Consider the following 17,702-nt stretch of genomic DNA (forward strand, 5'->3'; position numbering starts at 1 on the left):
AAAATCTTAAAAAAAAGAGAAATGAAAAGAACTACATGTACCCATATAAGCTATTACAATACATCTGTCTTCCTTGCAATCCTAAATAAGCTTTTAAAATGCACCTTCGGTGAAATCCCTAAGCCTCATCAAATCAAACTAAACTACTCCACCTCTTACATTATTACCAAGAGCTTTGCAGATTCAATTTCTGTTACAGGCTGCAGGTGAGAGATTAGCTAATGTGCAGGCAGCAAGCCAAATCTCTCTGAGTCACCATGAGGAGATAACTAAATTCTGCTTGATGTGCAATTTGGTTCCAGTAACTAACTATAAAAATTTCACAAGACCCATTAAAAATAACTAATGGCAGACATGATTCTTAATTAGTGGAAGGTTTTCGTCAGATTTGATATGATTATATTAATTGCAGATTGTGGTACAGTCATATTAAGAAACAAACACATACATGTAAAATAGTTGCAAGAACATAATCATCATTATCTCTATTTTTAAACGCTTCCTGAAATAAAGTTTATCCCAGATATAAAACAATGCAACAATGCAAATAAAACAGGCAATCTCAGGAAATACAAAGAAACAGCAACCCCAACAATACATTAAATACCAACAGTGAAGCAGAGAGAGTGCCCAAAAGATTGCACTAAAGCATATATAATCAGACAATTCGAATAATACAAAAAATAAAGAGAATACAATAGCATAGCCGATGACATTACAAGTTAATAACAATTTAATTCAGTTTACTTCTCCCTAATATAGGAAAGAGCTAGAGAGGGTCCTGATTGGCTGTCCGTAAAAGTCGTCCCTCTCCTGATTGGTACTCGGGCTGCTTCCGTGTTGTCACTCAGCAGAGGTCCCTCCTCTCGAACATCTGTGACTGAGTGTCTCCGGCAGGCTTTTTCTGACCGATCACCGGGACGGGAGAGGGATGAGGTAGTGTCGGACTTTTCCACGGTTATCAACGAAAACGAAAACGAAACCGTTTCGGTCTGCTGAGCGGCTACACTGGATGTATATTTAACAAATGAACTCGAGACTGGTTGAATTCACAGCGCGGGGAGACACTTTTTCCTGTTTTCAAAGACTGTGGATATTGGAGGAAAGTTTAAATCCCTGCGCTGCGTGCCCGGGGGAAAGGTGAGACGCGTGTTACTTTAATTTCCCCGGCTGTGTTGCTTGTTAACGCATATAAAAGGTAAAATTGGCTGTCTAGCAGGACTTACTCAGCGCGTGCTGTGTTGTTTCGCAGTGCTGCTCTGAACTCTGTTTAGCAGCATGTCTGACAAGTGTGCCGCTGCGTAACCAGTTCATCCAGCTCTGCGGGGAGTTTCGATTGCTGCTCGACTGACTTCAGGTAAACCGACTTCAAGGTTTGCAGCTCTTCCAAAACACCCAAACAGTCTCACAGCAATGGCTGGTTTGAGCAATGTTCACATGAAAACCCTGGAGGACCTGACGCTGGACTCTGGCTACGGGGCGGGGGACTCCTGCAAGTCCCTCAGCCTGTCCTCCTCCAAGTCAAACTCCCAGGCCTTCATGACGGCCCCTCACCGGGGCAACTGGTGGTACTACTCCGGCTCCATGAACAGCAGGAACAACAGCTGGGACACGGTCAACACTGTCCTCCCTGAAGACCCGGAGGACATCTTCTCCAAGTGTCCCCGCTTACCTGAGTTGGAAGAGTTCCCCTGGGTGGAAGAGGAAGTGGCCAAGATACTTCGCAAAGTGGCCGCGAGTGGAAGCATTAAAGGGGGACCTACACCTGTGTTCTCCCCGGAGGCCGTGAGGCGGCTGTCCGCTCTCCTCCGCAGGGCTCTCATTCGCATCTCCAGAGAGGCGCAGCGGCTGAGCGTCATGCACTGCCGCTGTACGCGCTTCGAAGTGCAGAGCGCTATGAGGCTGGTACTCAGCTGGGCCCTGGCCGACCACTGCGTCTCTGCTACGGTCAAGGCCATCTCCATGTATAGTATGAGCGCCGGGGAGCTGCTGAGGAAGGGCAAGTCCGCCCGCTGCGGCCTCTCTTTCTCCGTGGGGCGCTTCTTCCGCTGGATGGTGGATACCCGCATCTCTGTGCGCATCCATGAATATGCAGCTATATGCTTGACCGCATGCATGGAAGCTCTGGTGGAGGAGATAGGGGCCCGGGTGCTGATGGCAGAGAGGGGTCATTCAGGGCCGGACTCAGGGTCAGCGTGCGCCCCAGTGAGCGCGGAGGCCCTGGAGGGGGTGGTGAACAATGACGCAGAGCTGTGGGGAGTCCTGCAGCACTACGAGCACCTGATCTGCGGGAAGAACGCCAGTGGTAAGTATTTTGAAGTCTTTTTTCAAGTGCACCTTAATCATTGTATTAAAGTGGCACATTTTAGCTCTCCTACAGAGTTAGTGCCCCATCTTGCCTCAGCGGCTTGGGTTCGACTCCAACTTGCAGTCCTTTTCTGCAGTTCTGTTGTCTCCCACTTTATGCATATGCCTTGTCATAAAACTTAACTCAAAAAATCAACATAATGCCCAAGTGTTCTTGTGGGTAAATTGGCATATGGCAGCTTTTACTGTATGTTTTGCCCTATGATGATGGATGCTCTAATACACCAAACTTTTTTTCTGTCACACACTCTCCTTCCAGAGGGCTGGTCACCACTTTCCACTCCCTCACAGTGTGGAAAAGGTGAATGTGGCCTGCTGCTGGATACAATAGCAGCTCTTTGTGCATGAGTGCTTGATGGATTCATTGCTAATTGGACCTGTCAGAATAGGAAAAAACAGAACGGAGGCATCTGATACGAACAAAGAAAGTATTTTCTCTCTGACCAAGGTTGTGCGAGGAGAAATGACTGCTGGATTCTGTGTCGAACCGCCAAATTTGATTTTAACTACTTCACTACAAGATTAAGTCCTCACATGTCACTCTAGTTCTGCTGTTGTGATTTGGGGTGCAGAGAGCTTTTAGAGCACAGGCAGGAGGCTTGTCTGTTGACACAGCTCTCTGTTTATGCTGACTTCACCTCTCATCCTCCTGCTGTGTTGGCTGCACTCCTTTCAAAGCCTCCCCTTCTTCCATTTCCTCAGCCAGCTCTCCTCCTCTTGGACAAATCTCTTTCACCAACCACCATCTCCACATATCTTACATCTCTCTCTCTCCTCTCTCCTCCAGCTCCAGCTGTGCATCCTGCTCCCTGTCCATTTGTTCCTTAATCAACTCTCTTTCCCTTCCCTCTTTGTCAAACCCTAGCAGACTCGCAGTGCTCTTTCCATGGCTGCTTTTGGCAGCCCAGTGTTGAGTTGATTCATGAGCTTGTGTTGGGACAATGTAACCAGCCTTTGTTTGTGGCCCACTACCAGCTCCCCGGAGCAGAGCTTTTTACTACTGCACAATAGCCTTTTGTTGTGTGATCGTGCAGCTTAGCTCAACGCAGAGGGAGTGAAAACAAATGCCGGGAAGCTGGGCATGCACACCCATACACATACACATAACAAGGAGAGAGAAAATAATTGGAGATAGCCGTTATGGCAGGATGGCAGGCTGATCTAAGTTAAGACGTTATCATGCAGGAGCACCTTTCTGTGCAAGCATGGTATGCGTGTGGAGAGGAGTTAATGCTGTAAGACTGTGAACCTCCTTAAGGTCTGAGATCGATTCAGCACTGTGCTGTGCAGCTTTCTCTGCCTCTCTCATAATATGCACTTCATGTAAGCCTGCAAGTACGCAGTGCATTTGACTTGCCAGGTACATCACCATATGCTTGAGTTAGAGCTGTTTCATTGCAAAATAAGTTAAAGAGCGGCTTTTGTTCCAGCATTTAACCGGATGTCTTTTGGTTGGGTCCTATTTTCGGGAGTTCAGTCATTGGTTTTGAGAAAGACCAGTGTGTGTGTAATAACAACAGGCCATTATTCTGACCACCCTAGCTTTTTATAGCCCCAAGACCAGACTGTTCTAGCCACATACCCCTCTACCACCTTACCACCTTACACCCCACACCCTACATCTTGCTTTCAGAACCTCCTTTGCTGATGAAGCCCCCCCCCCCCCCCCCAGTTACCACAACCATTAGTGTACACAAAAGCAAAGATCCGCTTTCTACCCTCAATCCAGATGCTCTCGGAACGAGAGGGTAGACTACTGATCATATGGAAGGGTACAGTCTGATAAATACTCCTCCCTTCCTCTTGATTTCTCTCCGTCTCTCCGTCTCTTTCTCAGGGGCTGGCCCACATCTGGAACTCTTTAAGTCAGAAATGACTTCTACGGCTCCAATAACAATTCTGAAAACTCCCTCCTCCTGCCCTCTCTTGCTCACTCTCGCTTTTGGCTTTCTCTCTCTTTTTTTTCCTTTGCTATTGCGTTCATGTCCACTTCATCTTTATCTGTTTATTTCTTCTAGTCCACAGGGAGTGCATTAGAGGAACCCGGTTGTGATGTGCCAGGATCTTATTCATTACTCAGGCACACATTCGCACAGGCACGTTGGCGTACACCCAGACACACGCACATACCATGAAAACCTCTTTAGTCTACTTTGCATGTGTTCAAATGGCTCCACAGCACTGGTTGAACTCACTACATAGTGCTGTTATACAGAGGAATCCATTTGTCATTCATTTCTCCACACAAGGAAATAGCAGAAGCTTCCTGGTATAATTTGTATTGATAGTACTGTGGGGCATTTTAAAGTGCAGAGTAGTAGCTTTACTAATGGACAGTGGAAGTGGCTACGAAGTTATTGGTCTTTATGACTGGCACACAGATGTCTGTTAAACTCTTGTCTGGCTGGCAGAACAGTTAAGTGCAGCCTCATTTGAGCTTTTGTGGGACTTCTGCAATGTTCTCACACTTTTTTTTGCATGTGTATTTATTTCCCATGTTAGCCATTTAAGCAGTAGTCCAGTAGTGAGATATGCAAACGTGTGAGTTGACCCTGATCAATACTGCCAACTCTCAACAGCTCCATTCAAGCTTTGCAGTGGAAGGTTGTGGTTGTAAAAGGCTGCTCTATGGCTTGAATCTATGCAACTGTATGAATGTGAAGCAAGGACTATCTGAAAGAGAGCATTCATGCTCAGCAAAATTTAACTGGATAAATAAACTTTGATTTGGTCCAGCACTAACAAAAAGCAACACTCAGTTTCTCTTCTCAAGCTCTATAAAAAGTAGTAAAAAAGGGCTGTGAGTAATGGGTTTTGGGTGCACTGAGAGAGCAGGACATACGATTTGCTGCTCAGTATTTCCCTAAATATGTATTTAGCCCAGAAAGAGGCGTGGGAACAGTGGGCAGAAAGATGCAGGGAGAGCAGCCCAGCACTGTGGTCACACAGATGGGGAAACCAGCACTCTCAAAATACACTCCCCTGCTCCACAAATCTGGAGCAGGATCAAATACAGTTTTGGAAAACATATCAGGACATTAATATTATGGTGCAATAGACCTAAGTTCATCCTTCTGTGATAGGCTTGCTGCAAATTTGCCAAGGCATTAACATCAAGCCTATGTTTGGCCCAAATTATTGTACAGGCGAATTTAGGTTAACCTTACAAGCACTGTCAGCAGGTCAGAGTGTGTATAGAGTTAAGACCGTAAGTCATACAGCTTTAGTGGATAATGGTTAATCCCTCACAAAACACTACAATTTATGCCTGTGTGTGAGAGTGCTATGTGCGTGTACCACCTCAGGGTAAGCACACACACACTGACGGTCCATGTCATTGTTTGCGCTGGCTTCTTGTCTGGTCCAGCTGTAAAAACACTGACCCATTAGAGTGATGGTGTGCACATGTGTTTCAGTGTGCTCATCTGTGGGTGCTTAATGTACTTGTGTGGGTATGAACTATTCTTAGAGAACCATGAGTAATGCTTTCACAGATATGACACCACAGATAATTTGTTAAGATATTACAAAACCAATGACATATATACAAGAACATCACATTGATTTCACATCCTTTTGACGCAGGCCACTTAGTTTGTGAAATTAATGACAATCAAAGTCAAATAACTTTCTCCGCAGATGGTGTACTCCCCTGCATGTCACCCGTCTGTACTCGCTCCTCTCTCTTCCTTCATCAGTCATTATTTTGATCTCAAGCCATGCTCCTCCTTTCACATTACAGCAGCATGAGTAATGTGTCTTAAAACTGTTTACAGTAAAGCACTGATAGGGAGGAAGCAAAGGGAGATGGGGATGACAGCAAAAGGGCAGTTGACACAAATAGCACGACAGGAACAGCGACAGCAAACTTGAAAGCATCTGTGCCTTTGCATCTTGATTTATTCTTCCTAAACAGATTCTTGGAGGATAGTGGTTGAGTCTATCCAGAGAGAACAGATGAGTTCAGGTTGAACTTATTTGGCTTGTTTGAATTGGAAAATGTGCAACCAGTGTGTCACATGTGTTACCACAGAGTCCTGGCTATAGTTCTTGAGGGAATCTGTCCTGCACGTTGGTTTGGGGTTGCTGCCGGAGTACCTAATGAGGGAAGCAGGAAGACTGGCTGGAATATGGCTGGAATCTTGGACCGGGCAGCTTTGTGCATTGCCTGAATGCTATGCAATGGTTTTGTTGAAAAGAACCGCTGTGCATCACATCATCTCGGTGTGAAGTCTGGCTTAGAGACAACGCTGCCACATGCACCTGTGATGGAGTCTGGCATAGTCATTATAACAATGAAACCTGAGTGTTAGGTGTTGAGGGTAAGAGATTAAAGGTCAGTGGTACACATCCTAGCAAGTGTTTCTTAATAGAATAATTTAAAAAAAAAATAGGATTTATTTTTTGCCATGCCAGCAATGGATATAGTTTACAGTTTGACTTGCTCAGTCATTCACTTAGCAGTGATATAAGGATTGTCAATATCTTTAAATGCTTCTCAAATACTTTTTTTTTTTTGCTGTTATGTATTAAAGGGGAAGTCAACTAAAAAAAAAAACCAACATATTTTTTCTCTTAACCGTAGGGCTGTTTATCAAACCAGATTATTTTGGTGTGAGTTGCTGAGTGTTGGAAATATCAGCTGTGGAGGTGTCTGTTCCTACATAAAACTGCTTACAATAATGTCTGTGGAGTATCCTGAGTAATGGGGTCATGATCTCTGGAAACAGACATTGCTGTTGAGTTTGCAAATTTACTTTCTTTGGCACTTTGAACACCACATGCTGGGTGCCATCTAAATCTAGTATAGAGACGACAGACATATCTACAGCTGATATCGCTAACATTCAGAAACTCACAACAAAACAATCTAGATAGCACTACAGGTAAGAGGAAAAAATATGTATTTTGATTTTGTGAGAAACTGTCTCTTATTGATGGAATGAGAAGTAGACTAAAAAATACAGATGCACTATTGACCTGGTAAGGTTTTATGTTTCTTGGTGTTCATGAAGGCTATTGGACAAATTACTTGTACGGTGGTGCTGTTAGCCTCTGAAACCTTGGGCTGGGGCTGAGAAAATACAGGCCAATCAGTGCTTACGTTTCTTTTGATTATGTTGGCCTTGGTTGCCACAAGTTGCCAGAGCCTTTTTTTTGTCCATTTTGGCCACTCAATAAGTAACTATAGCAACACATGCCAAAAAGAAAATGGGAAATAAAGTGTGAGACTGAGGAGCAAGAGAAAGTCCTATCTTAAAGAACAGCCTAGAGTGAGGGGGTAAAAGGATGGGGGTAAAAGGATGGAGAGATCAAGGCCTTTCTTCACATAACATTTAGCTTCTGCAACTCATATTTATTTTCTTTCTCCCACTGACTGACATGCTGCAAGAGAAGTCAGGCCTGTCTGACCTTCACATAAAATTGGAGCGTAAATAAATACTAGCAAAGGCTTGTGCAAGTTTTAAGTGTTTGCTGAAATTCCCTGAGACAGAAATGAAGTTGCTGAAGTAAAAGTGAAAAACAAAAAAGCTAGTTAAGTTGACCTAATGCATATGTCTTTCAGAAGATTCATGTAAGAAAATGACAAGATTAAGTGTAAAGCTTAATACACACTGTAACTGTGACTTAAAATGCAAAAAACACGTCTATAATAAGCAACACTGTTACAGTAGTTATTGTACCCACCCCAGACATAAACCAAGTGCAGTCAGTCACTGAAAGAAATCTGTCATTGCTACTAAAAGACTATCCATCTTACAGCCACACCACCCTCTCGCTCAGCTATTTACAACAGATATGGGTTGATTAAGTGTTACAGCATATGGTTTGCAAAGGAAAAGACATACACAGTACTCCTTTCAGTCTTATAATTTTGTTGGCAATGCAGATCCGTTCCACCTTACTTTTAAACATTTGTGCAGTGCTCACAAAGAGTAAACTCTTTGAGTATCTTTCAAACCTCAAATCATCAGTTTTCCTGCTCCTCTGCTCCTTACCCCTAAAAAATCAGTGCCAACCAAAACAATTCTAATTCCTAATATGTATTAGCTGGCATGCGTCGCTTTCTCTGCATGTGTGCTTCAGCAAAACTCAAGCCAGTTCCTATGGTCGATACAGAACCATTTTGTGGGTGATTTGGTTGTAATATTTAATTACACACAAGCAGATCAGATGGGCAGGCTAGGGGGAGAGTGGGGAGTGAGAGCATGGAGTGGGGTTCAGGGAGTGTGTAGTTTAAGTGGAAACAGATTTGTCTGACCAGGGATTGGATATAAGAACCCCTTGCTGTGTTCAGTGAAATCTGTTAGAGGAATACAGGCTTGGCTGGATGGAGCCACGGAGAGATAGAGTGTTAGAGGGAGAGATGAAGCTGCAATCCCACATATCCTCTCTGATTGGGATCCATGTAGTGAGGTTGCCCAGAGCCAAGTCTCTGCAGCTGAGGAAGAGTTTTGTGTGCTAAAGGAAGTGCTGTGATCACTTGCATCAGCCGGCACTGAAAATAAAAAGGACACGGCTTCTTTTGGATGTTCTTCAGCCAAACTTGGAAAGTGATGTCCCCACTCCCCTGAATTTTTCTTTCAAGTCTAAACTGTTGTTTTTGTAAACGGGCTGAAAGAGGGAGCTTTTTGTGACGCTGTCAGTGACCTCTTTGTCCAGCTGAGTCAGAGCAGCGGTCTGCACAGCCTGAATGGCAAAGCTCAGATATATTACACTGGAAAGCAAACACACCCGTCTGAAGACACACTGTTGTATACATGACTCTCCTCCACTGGCCACCTTTTTCTGTTTACACATACAATGCACTAGTGTACACACCAGTAGACTTGCAGATTTATGATCACATCTGTCTGTCATAATCTATAAAAACAAGGACGACGCAGACATTTTGACTCCACAGCTCCATAGATAGGACACCTCTGTGCACTGACACCTTGTCCCCACACATACTCAAACACTTGCACAGACAGAAGCAGACAAAGAAAAGAAGATACTTTTCCTTCTGACTTGTAAGGCAAGTAAGTTTGTGATTGTACAGTGGGTGGGGTCAGCAAATATTGTACCAGTGGACAGACACTCTGCTTTCCACTCCTGTTTCTTCACTGTGTCTTCTGAAAGTCCTTCAAATACAAATGCAGCTGTAGGATACAACTGTAGCACTTCTGCCTGTAGCTTACACCATGCAATGAGGACCAGCCTCACACACTGTGTTCTACTGTTGAGCACCAGTTCACAGCTCGCATGGAACAGTTTCACCAAAAGCCCAAAGAGTTAGCCAATTTTCCAGAAGGAGACTTTGAATGAATGAGAAAAGAGTGACAAAGAACAAGAAGGAGAATAGAAAAACAGCAGCTTCTATGACAAGCTAGCTGGCGAGTGTGCCAGGTTCAGTAGGCAAAGTGCCCACCGTGACAGGTTATTTGAGAGGTGTGTGTGTGTGTGTGTGTTTGTGATGTGTTGCCCTTGAGTTGTAAGTAGGCCACCGCAGCCTTTGACATTTCTTCTTCATGGTTTTGCTTTTGATGTCTTGCTGTCCCATCTCTGTCTCATTTATCTGACACTGATGGTATCTGTGTTATTGAAAGGGACTGTGTGTGTGTGTGTGTGTGTGTGTGTGTGTGTGTGTGTGTGTGTGTTTGTGTGTGCATATTTATTTGTGTGTGTGTGTGTTGGCCTGGTTTTTCTGACAGCAGATTTGATTGAGGGCGGACTGAGTGACAGTTAACACAAATATCCAATCGTAGAGTGATGAGTGCAGACTGGGGGTGTCTAGTCCTGTTTGACTGAACCTTGAGAGATGCATCTCTCTTTGGAATAAAAGCACTGGAAAGTAAGAGTGTTGCTGTCTTACTTTCTTGCAAAGTCCATTGACCTTCAAGTGACAGGAATCGATAGTGTGTTTCCATGAGATTTCATTGCAATTGTGAAACAGGGTGATACTCAGTCTCTCTCTCTTGGTCCTCCTGTCTCTCTTACCACCCTCCCAACTGTCTTCTCTGTCAGACACTGGAATGTGTTTGTTTGTGCCTCGAGCCTGCAGCTTCGTCAGCAACAACGCATATGTAAACATCAAGGCTCAGCGGCTTGTTTGAATCTCTCTTTGTTCACATCACAAGATTCAGTGCCCCTCCCCCAAGCTGCCCTGATAACTAAACCACTGTGGGTTTTAAAGTCATTTAAGTCACTCTGTTTTGAATTGTTATTCTCTATCACACCTGGTCATCTATGTTCCACTACACCAGGATCCCACAACTTGCTTCTCTTCCGTCTCATTCTTTTTATCTGTGTTTTTTTAACTATTATATGAGGTTCTCAATGCAGTGATTGCAATGTTGGTCTCTTTCCTTCACCTTTGGAACTTTGTCTGTTCATCTATCCTGTTTCCCTGAACCTCTCCCTGTCCTCTTTCTACTTCCCACTTGTTCTCTGCAGCAAAACCCAGCCTACATTTGAAATATATTTTCCCAAACATCACCTGTTGGGTCAATGTCAGCCAGATAGACACGTGGTGATTACAAAAGCCACAGTGGCGCACACAGCATATTTAGACCAAAACCATGTACAGTAAGGCTTCCTGGAATTCCCTTGTGGTTTAGTGGAGGGAAGGGGCACATTTAGTGCAGGGCCATATGGAGAACACATGTGGGCACAGGAAAACAGACTCTGTCAAGACAGGACACCCTTGGCCGTAGCCTTTAGTCTCTCTGTTGATAAGATCTGCACAGCACATGCACCACATGTGGACTTCTTCCTGCAACCAAAATAAACAGTTTGGATCCCCATAGGTAACCAAAAGAGGATATGTATTTTTAGGTAAAGTTAGTTGCAAAACATTTTTGGAAATTCAGGTGTGACTCCCTGCCACACACTTTGATTTAAAGTGTGCATAAACATATAAAGGTTTAGATAATGTTTGGGGGATGCAGACAGAGCTGCATGAGCAGTCATCATCAGGATGGCCTGTATTCCCCGCTGCAGACTTTAAGAGGCTCCTTATTACACATAATCACCATGGCTATGAGTTTCCTTTGAAAATGCCTAGGAGTATGTTTGGGTTAGAGTCTCAGTCTATGTTGTGTTTGTGTGGCGGGGGAAACTTGCACGGCTTGACTGCCCATGCGTAAGGCTGCTGCGATAAGAAAACTCTGACCTTTGTTTATGTTGTTGTGTGACTGTACAGGATATGTCTCTATGGGGATGTTCCCACTCATTTGGGCTACATCTGTATATAACTGTGTGCATTTGTGGGCACATGTCCATAAAAGTACGTGTTGAACTTTGTATGCAAATGTTTTTGGTGAATTAGAAGGCTCTGTCTATTGAGCTACATCTGCTGTGTCTCTCTGTGTTGGCCTCCCTCTCTCTGTCTCCGTCTCTGTCTATCTGTGTTGTGTTGGCCATCTGTGTGCCACTGCAGGGTCGCAGACAGTGCTGGACATAATACACTCCAGCAACGGTGGCCAAGTTTCCTTTCCAACATTGAGATAATCTGCCTATTGAGTTTTAGAGGGACAGAGAGAGAGAAGACAGAAGAGGGAACACGGTGGTATGTGGTGGAATTGCACACTGATGAAAGGATGCCTTGTTTGAGGATATTCTGAGAAATGTGATTTTCTTTGATTTGACTTGTGTCAAACAGCTAAACCCTTGTCAAGACAATGCGTCTCACTAAAAGATGGTTGCACATAGTTTTTCCATGGTTAAACTTAATTCTGCAGTGTGCCTAGTGTCTGACAGAGCATAATGCATAAAAATGAATGAGGCTATTAGTATCTTGTGTGGCTTTGTGCTGGTAGTGTGTCCCTGCCTATGCAAAGGAATTGAGGTTGCACAGGAAGTCAGTCAGACAGCAGTTAAACAGACCATGGCTTAAGCTGGGCGCTGAGCACCCCTCAATGCTTTTCCTTCTTCTCCACCTCAAAGAGCAAAATACAGCCTCTAAAAACGCCAACATGTTCATCAGCTCCTCAAACCTGATTTTTTTTAACTCTATGTAAACCCAATGGGATTATTTAACATGTTAGGATTGGACATTTGTTCTACCCGCGTGGCCTGTAGACTCAAGTGTGACTAATTTCGGCTCTATTGAACAAGCGTTCTCATTATTATCCACGTGTTTCATATTAGGTAACAGTCCATACAGAGCACATACTGTATATGCATGTGTCTTCGTGTCAGTGCCCTGGCCTTATGGTGCTTCTGTTAAAAGGGGCTGTAAAGGAACTCTCAAAGGCAGCCTGTCGGTAGTTAAATATACTGTATAATGTAAGACCCAGCCAAGCTTCACTCTGACAGAGGTGGAGAAGGAGGAAGTTGCAGAGCTGGAGACGTCAACACACCTTTCTGCCATTAAGCAAACACACCAACAATCCCACGCTTTGTCTTTAGTCTGATTTTGGTAGGGAATTTCTCCAGGAGTGAGGTCCACTACAGAAGGAGCCTTTCAGCAGTCCAGTCAGGTGCTAAGAAGGGGCGGGTGTGTCTGCATGATGGGTTTGAAGGGGGCAAATGTGTCAGGAGTTTAAGGTGCAGGGGGAGGAAGTCAGCCTGAGGGTCAGAGAGTCATAAATACTGTAACACCCACCCAGCCAGTCAGCTGAGCCCCAGCTGGAGTGTAAGCAGCGTTTACTCATCAAAGTGGTTTCATGCAAACACATTGACAGAGTTGTTTTATTTTGTTCTGCCGAAAGGGTTTGTTTTGACATAAGGTCTGCAGACAGGATACAAACGAGAGCCAATCTGACGTCAGGAGAACAATGGAACACTTTATGGCAGTTAACAGATAGGCAATCCCACATGTGAAAGCACGGGGAAGAGATGGCTTGATGCGTCTCTGTTGCTCTGATAACATTGTGGCTCTAACCCGGCGTCTGAGTAGACAAAGATAACACACACAGAGCAGCCCTCACATGCACACACACAAAATCAAAAATCACTTGAGATAGAGACACAGACTGATAAGTAACAAAGAGACAGACCAACATGGAAAGGAATTTGCACTATCAGCATGTGGTGGGCTTTTTCCCTGTATGCAGGTGTGACAACTAGTGCTTCTTAACCTCATTAGGGTGTCTGTGTGAAATCTACTGTGTCTGTGTTAGAGAGAAAAGAGGAAAGGCAAACAGAGATCCCTGACATTCATCGTGACTGGATGGATAGCTATCATCTCCAGCCCCATGCTGGGAGAGACAAACTTCAGTTGAGGCCCCTCTTCTTGTCTTGACCCTGTGGAAACCTCCCAAGAGCTCCATCTCTCTCCTCCCCTGCCTCCTCCTCATTCTGCGTTCCACTATTCATCGCTTCTTTTGCTCCCTGTGTTCCGCACACAAATCTTGAAATGCCATCATCATCTCCTGCAGAGGGGAGCACGAGGAAACCAATAACACTGTATTTTGCGTGTGCTTAAGAATAGAATACAGATGTTTGTTTGCCCATGTATGCATTTACAGATGAATTCCTAACCGCTTATGGTCAAAGAAGCAATAGGGGTCCTTATTTCAAAACAGTTTGCCTTGAAATTTTATGAACTTTTACAAGGTGTTGCACACTGCACTGTTGAGTTAACAACTTTACCAGCAGATGGGAGGGAAGACTTGTTATTAATGTGTTCTCAAATGGTTGAACATGTAAAGATTAAGACTCCTATTGGTGTTGAAAGTGGGTCTAATGCATCTACCTGGCTCAGTGCTGAGGGATGCAGACTGAGAGCAGAGCGAAACGGAAAAAAGAAAGGCAGGCAGGAATTGAGGGACAGTGACAAAAAAATCACAGAGCAGGAGATGAACCTGCCTTGTGTGGTTCTTGGCTCTAGTGCACTTCTGCTCTGAAGGCCATAATTACCCTCTGACCGAGTCGTGTTGGTAGCGAGAGAGTGGTGAGGTCAGCATTTAGCTGGCCTGCACAATGAGGTCAAGTACTATTCATGCCCTGGCTTGTGCATTTCTGCATGCAGCTCTTCATCCAGCACTCTCTGGCTCTCTGTTTGGGCTATCTTTGTCGTATTTGAGTGTTTGCGTGTCTGCAAGCCGGGTTATGTGTCACCACAGTCTGAAAATCAAATCAGAGTGAGAACTGGCCTCCTCTCTGCCTTCTATCCTTTGAATTTTCTCTTTTCTTATTTTGCTTCTCCTCTCTTTCGTCCGTCTCAGCGATCATCTCTCTGTGCATCCTGCCAGGTCTCCTCTTGTCGAGGGTCAGCCAGAGACTTCCCGCACAGGGCTGTGGGGAAGTCAGGCTCTGGGGAACCTGTAGAGGCAACGGCTGGGGAAAGCATCATTATATTCACACACACACACACACACACGCACACACACACACCAGGAGGCTGACGCACAATTTTTAAATATGCACGATAATATCTAGCGTAAAATTGTTTGGAGGATGGCTGATGGAGGTCTCTTTTTTCCATTTCCTTCTTGAAATACCATCACTGTCTCTTCATGCCACATTGCTCCTTTACACAAGCTCTCCCCAGCTCCTTCCCATTTCCATTATGGTGTGTGTTATTTTCTTCCCATGTTTCTCTCAAGAGGCAAAAGGTAAAATGTAGCTAATTATCACCCTGCAGTTTCTGCAAGCCCTTCTGAGAATTCACAGGCTGAAATTGGAGAATGGGAGTTGTCCCAGGGTATGGAAACAATGTGTGTGTGTGTGTGTGTGTGTGTGTGTGTGTGTGTGTGTGTGTTTGTTCCTAGCTTAAGGCTTTGGGTAGTTCAAACCCCAACTCAGAACACTTGGCAAGGAGTTGAATGAAATATCCCACGAGCCTCTCCTCCTGTCTGTCTAGCCATTTGTGGTCATGGGGTTTCCCGAGCGGGCAAAGCAGGGGCTGCTGTTGATCTTGGAATGGACAGGAAGTAAAAGAAATTAAAGTTGGAGCAAGAACAAAAAAGGTGACAGATTGGGCAGAAAAAAAGAGATTTTGTCAAGTGAAAACCTGTCAGGCATGGAACAAATGCGCGAGGGTGTAGTTGATGAAGATCGCTAGGGCCCGCACACATGCTCAGCCATCATCATCACACCCAGACAAACCCTACAGTGGGAAAAGGAGAATGAAAACAGATTTGTCACTCAGTCTGCTGTTTGCACAGGAGCCGTGTGAGCATGTGCAAGAATAGTCCTCTCCCCCAATTTGTTACATACAAACATTCCTCTAAAACACTCACACACCCACATCGCTCCATTAAAGGGTCTCTGCTGGGCACTCTGGTCTCTCTGGGAAGAGTAGAGGGGTTTGTGTGTTTTAGTGTGTGTGGTCAGGATGTGGCTAGCACCTCTCACTAGTCATGATTTACTAACAATACCCATGGTGGTTAGACCCTGCCACTCAGCACATATTACAAGTCTGAGTGGGTCAACTGTACAACAATCTGGAAACTTTTCTCTCATTCGCTGATTCTGTTCACATTGTAACACAGTCTCACTCAAGAACTGTTTGCCGTTTCTGATGATTTATCGATTGTTTCCTGCCAAGCCAGTTTTATTAATTTCTGTAAAGGGTGTAGTTGGTAATATACAATGTGGCTAGTCGAAATTCATATGTGTGTGTGCCAGTGTGTGTGAGTTTCTGAGTATTTGTGTGTTAGGAAAGGCTTAAAGTCTGTCAGCTATTATTTAGCCATTGTGGCTTGGGAAGGGTTGTGGGAACGTCAGTTAAAGTGAATTGACCGGGTCTTCTGTGATACCCAGGAAGAAATGCATTAACTCACACACATGCACACTTGTGAGAATTGCCCAGCTTCCTAAGCTGTTAAAGGGCAAATGGCCTTTGGCTTTAACATTGTTTGTACTTCTTTAAGTGCTCTGTTTGTTAAAGTGCTCTGTTTTTATAGTTAGAAGAAATACGGAGGAGACTGAAAAAGACAACAGTCTCTCGAGGCCATATCTCTCCTCGTCTGTGATCCTTGTCTTTCTTTTTCCATCTGCTGCTTAGAGGAGAGGGCTTCACTGGGTGGTCCTCAGAGACCCTTGGACCAGTAGCCTCTTATGACCTGCATAACACACAGACACATCGAGAGACACAATCACACACGGACAGACACATTAAAACAGACTTGCAGAGATTAAACCTGTCTGAAGTTGTTAAGATGACCTAATAAAGTATTTCAATGACACACACTGAGTCAAGCTTGATTGTAGCACCTGCACAGGCAACAGCTGGGAACACACACAGCAACAAACAACACCCCTTTGCACATATGCACACACATACGCTCACCTCCCACAACTTTATTTGTGCTGCTGCCATGCTGGGGCAGAGGAATGTGTGAGCAGGTGACCCCTGCAGAGAAGAAGTAGCAAACAATTGTCCCACTTGCTATGTGAGTTGTTTGTATTGGAGTTGCAACAGTACTGACATTGTTTGAAGTACAAGACTACATTAGGGATGACTCAGGGTGATGGGTAATACAGACGTAACAATGACACGTCTCTTGCTTTTATTTCACTTACGCTAAAGAGCAGAACTGAAACTGATGATGGCTCAACACAAGACGCGGCTAGCTTATAGTAAGTCAGAGCACTTATCAATGTGTAATAAATGGAGCTTCATTCCTTAGTGTTATATCCTGTCATTGATAAACCGCAGTACCAGGAAAACACACTCATAGTCTGACGCATACTCACAGCTTGTCATGTTTTTTCACTTTTGAGTCCTTTATTATTACTTCTTCCTTTTGTTGATCATTTATGTTACTTTTTATGTTGTTGTTGTTTTTTTTAATCATTCTTTCTATTGTTGGTTAGCTCCCTCTCTAGCACAAAATGTGCAACCAAGTTCTGAGAAAGTTCTAAATTATAGTGTTTTTTTATCCCAGGAAGGGAAGAGGAAGGAGTGATCATTTTATCACTGTAGTTCAAAAAGACAACATATTTGGCTCCATAAACCCTTGGTTAAACATCCTTCGCTGGATTTGTGTCTGTGTGTGTCTGAGTAGTGTACTACAGTGGTTAAAATGACTACTTGTGACACCTAAGCTTGCAGACTTCCAAGTTTTAAGCAGGTCAACCAAAGAGAGATTTTTTTAAGACTAGGAAAACACAAGAGGTAACAATAAAAAGTAAAACAACATTAAATTGGAGTAGAGGAAAATTAGAAAAATAAGATTCATTTTTTATCTTTTCTGTTCTATTTGGTTATCATTATCTTGCAACCTCTCTTATATATTATTTTGTGATGCATTGGGGAGGTCTTGACCCGAGGTCCAGGACTATTGTACTGTAGGTGTCTAAGTATGTGTGTGCGCGCTTGTATAATGATGACACGGACACAAAGAGGCTTTGTTTAACTTTTAGTGCGTCCCATAGTGCTGACCATCACACAGGCACTTGTC

General features: G+C 44.1%; 1 protein-coding gene across 1 annotated transcript in view; it reads left to right on the forward strand.

Moving 5' to 3' along the window:
* Positions 1 to 914: 914 nt before the first annotated feature.
* abtb2b (ankyrin repeat and BTB (POZ) domain containing 2b) overlaps positions 915 to 17,702 on the forward strand; it is a 78,241-nt gene continuing 61,453 nt past the window's right edge. Inside the window, exon 1 of the mRNA XM_042496737.1 lies at positions 915 to 2,305. Coding sequence (XP_042352671.1) covers positions 1,414 to 2,305 — 892 coding nt within the window. The 5' untranslated portion in view covers positions 915 to 1,413. The remainder of the gene's footprint in view (positions 2,306 to 17,702) is intronic.

The sequence above is a fragment of the Plectropomus leopardus genome, chromosome 11, assembly GCF_008729295.1.
Source record: "Plectropomus leopardus isolate mb chromosome 11, YSFRI_Pleo_2.0, whole genome shotgun sequence".
Lineage (NCBI taxonomy): Eukaryota > Metazoa > Chordata > Actinopteri > Perciformes > Serranidae > Plectropomus > Plectropomus leopardus.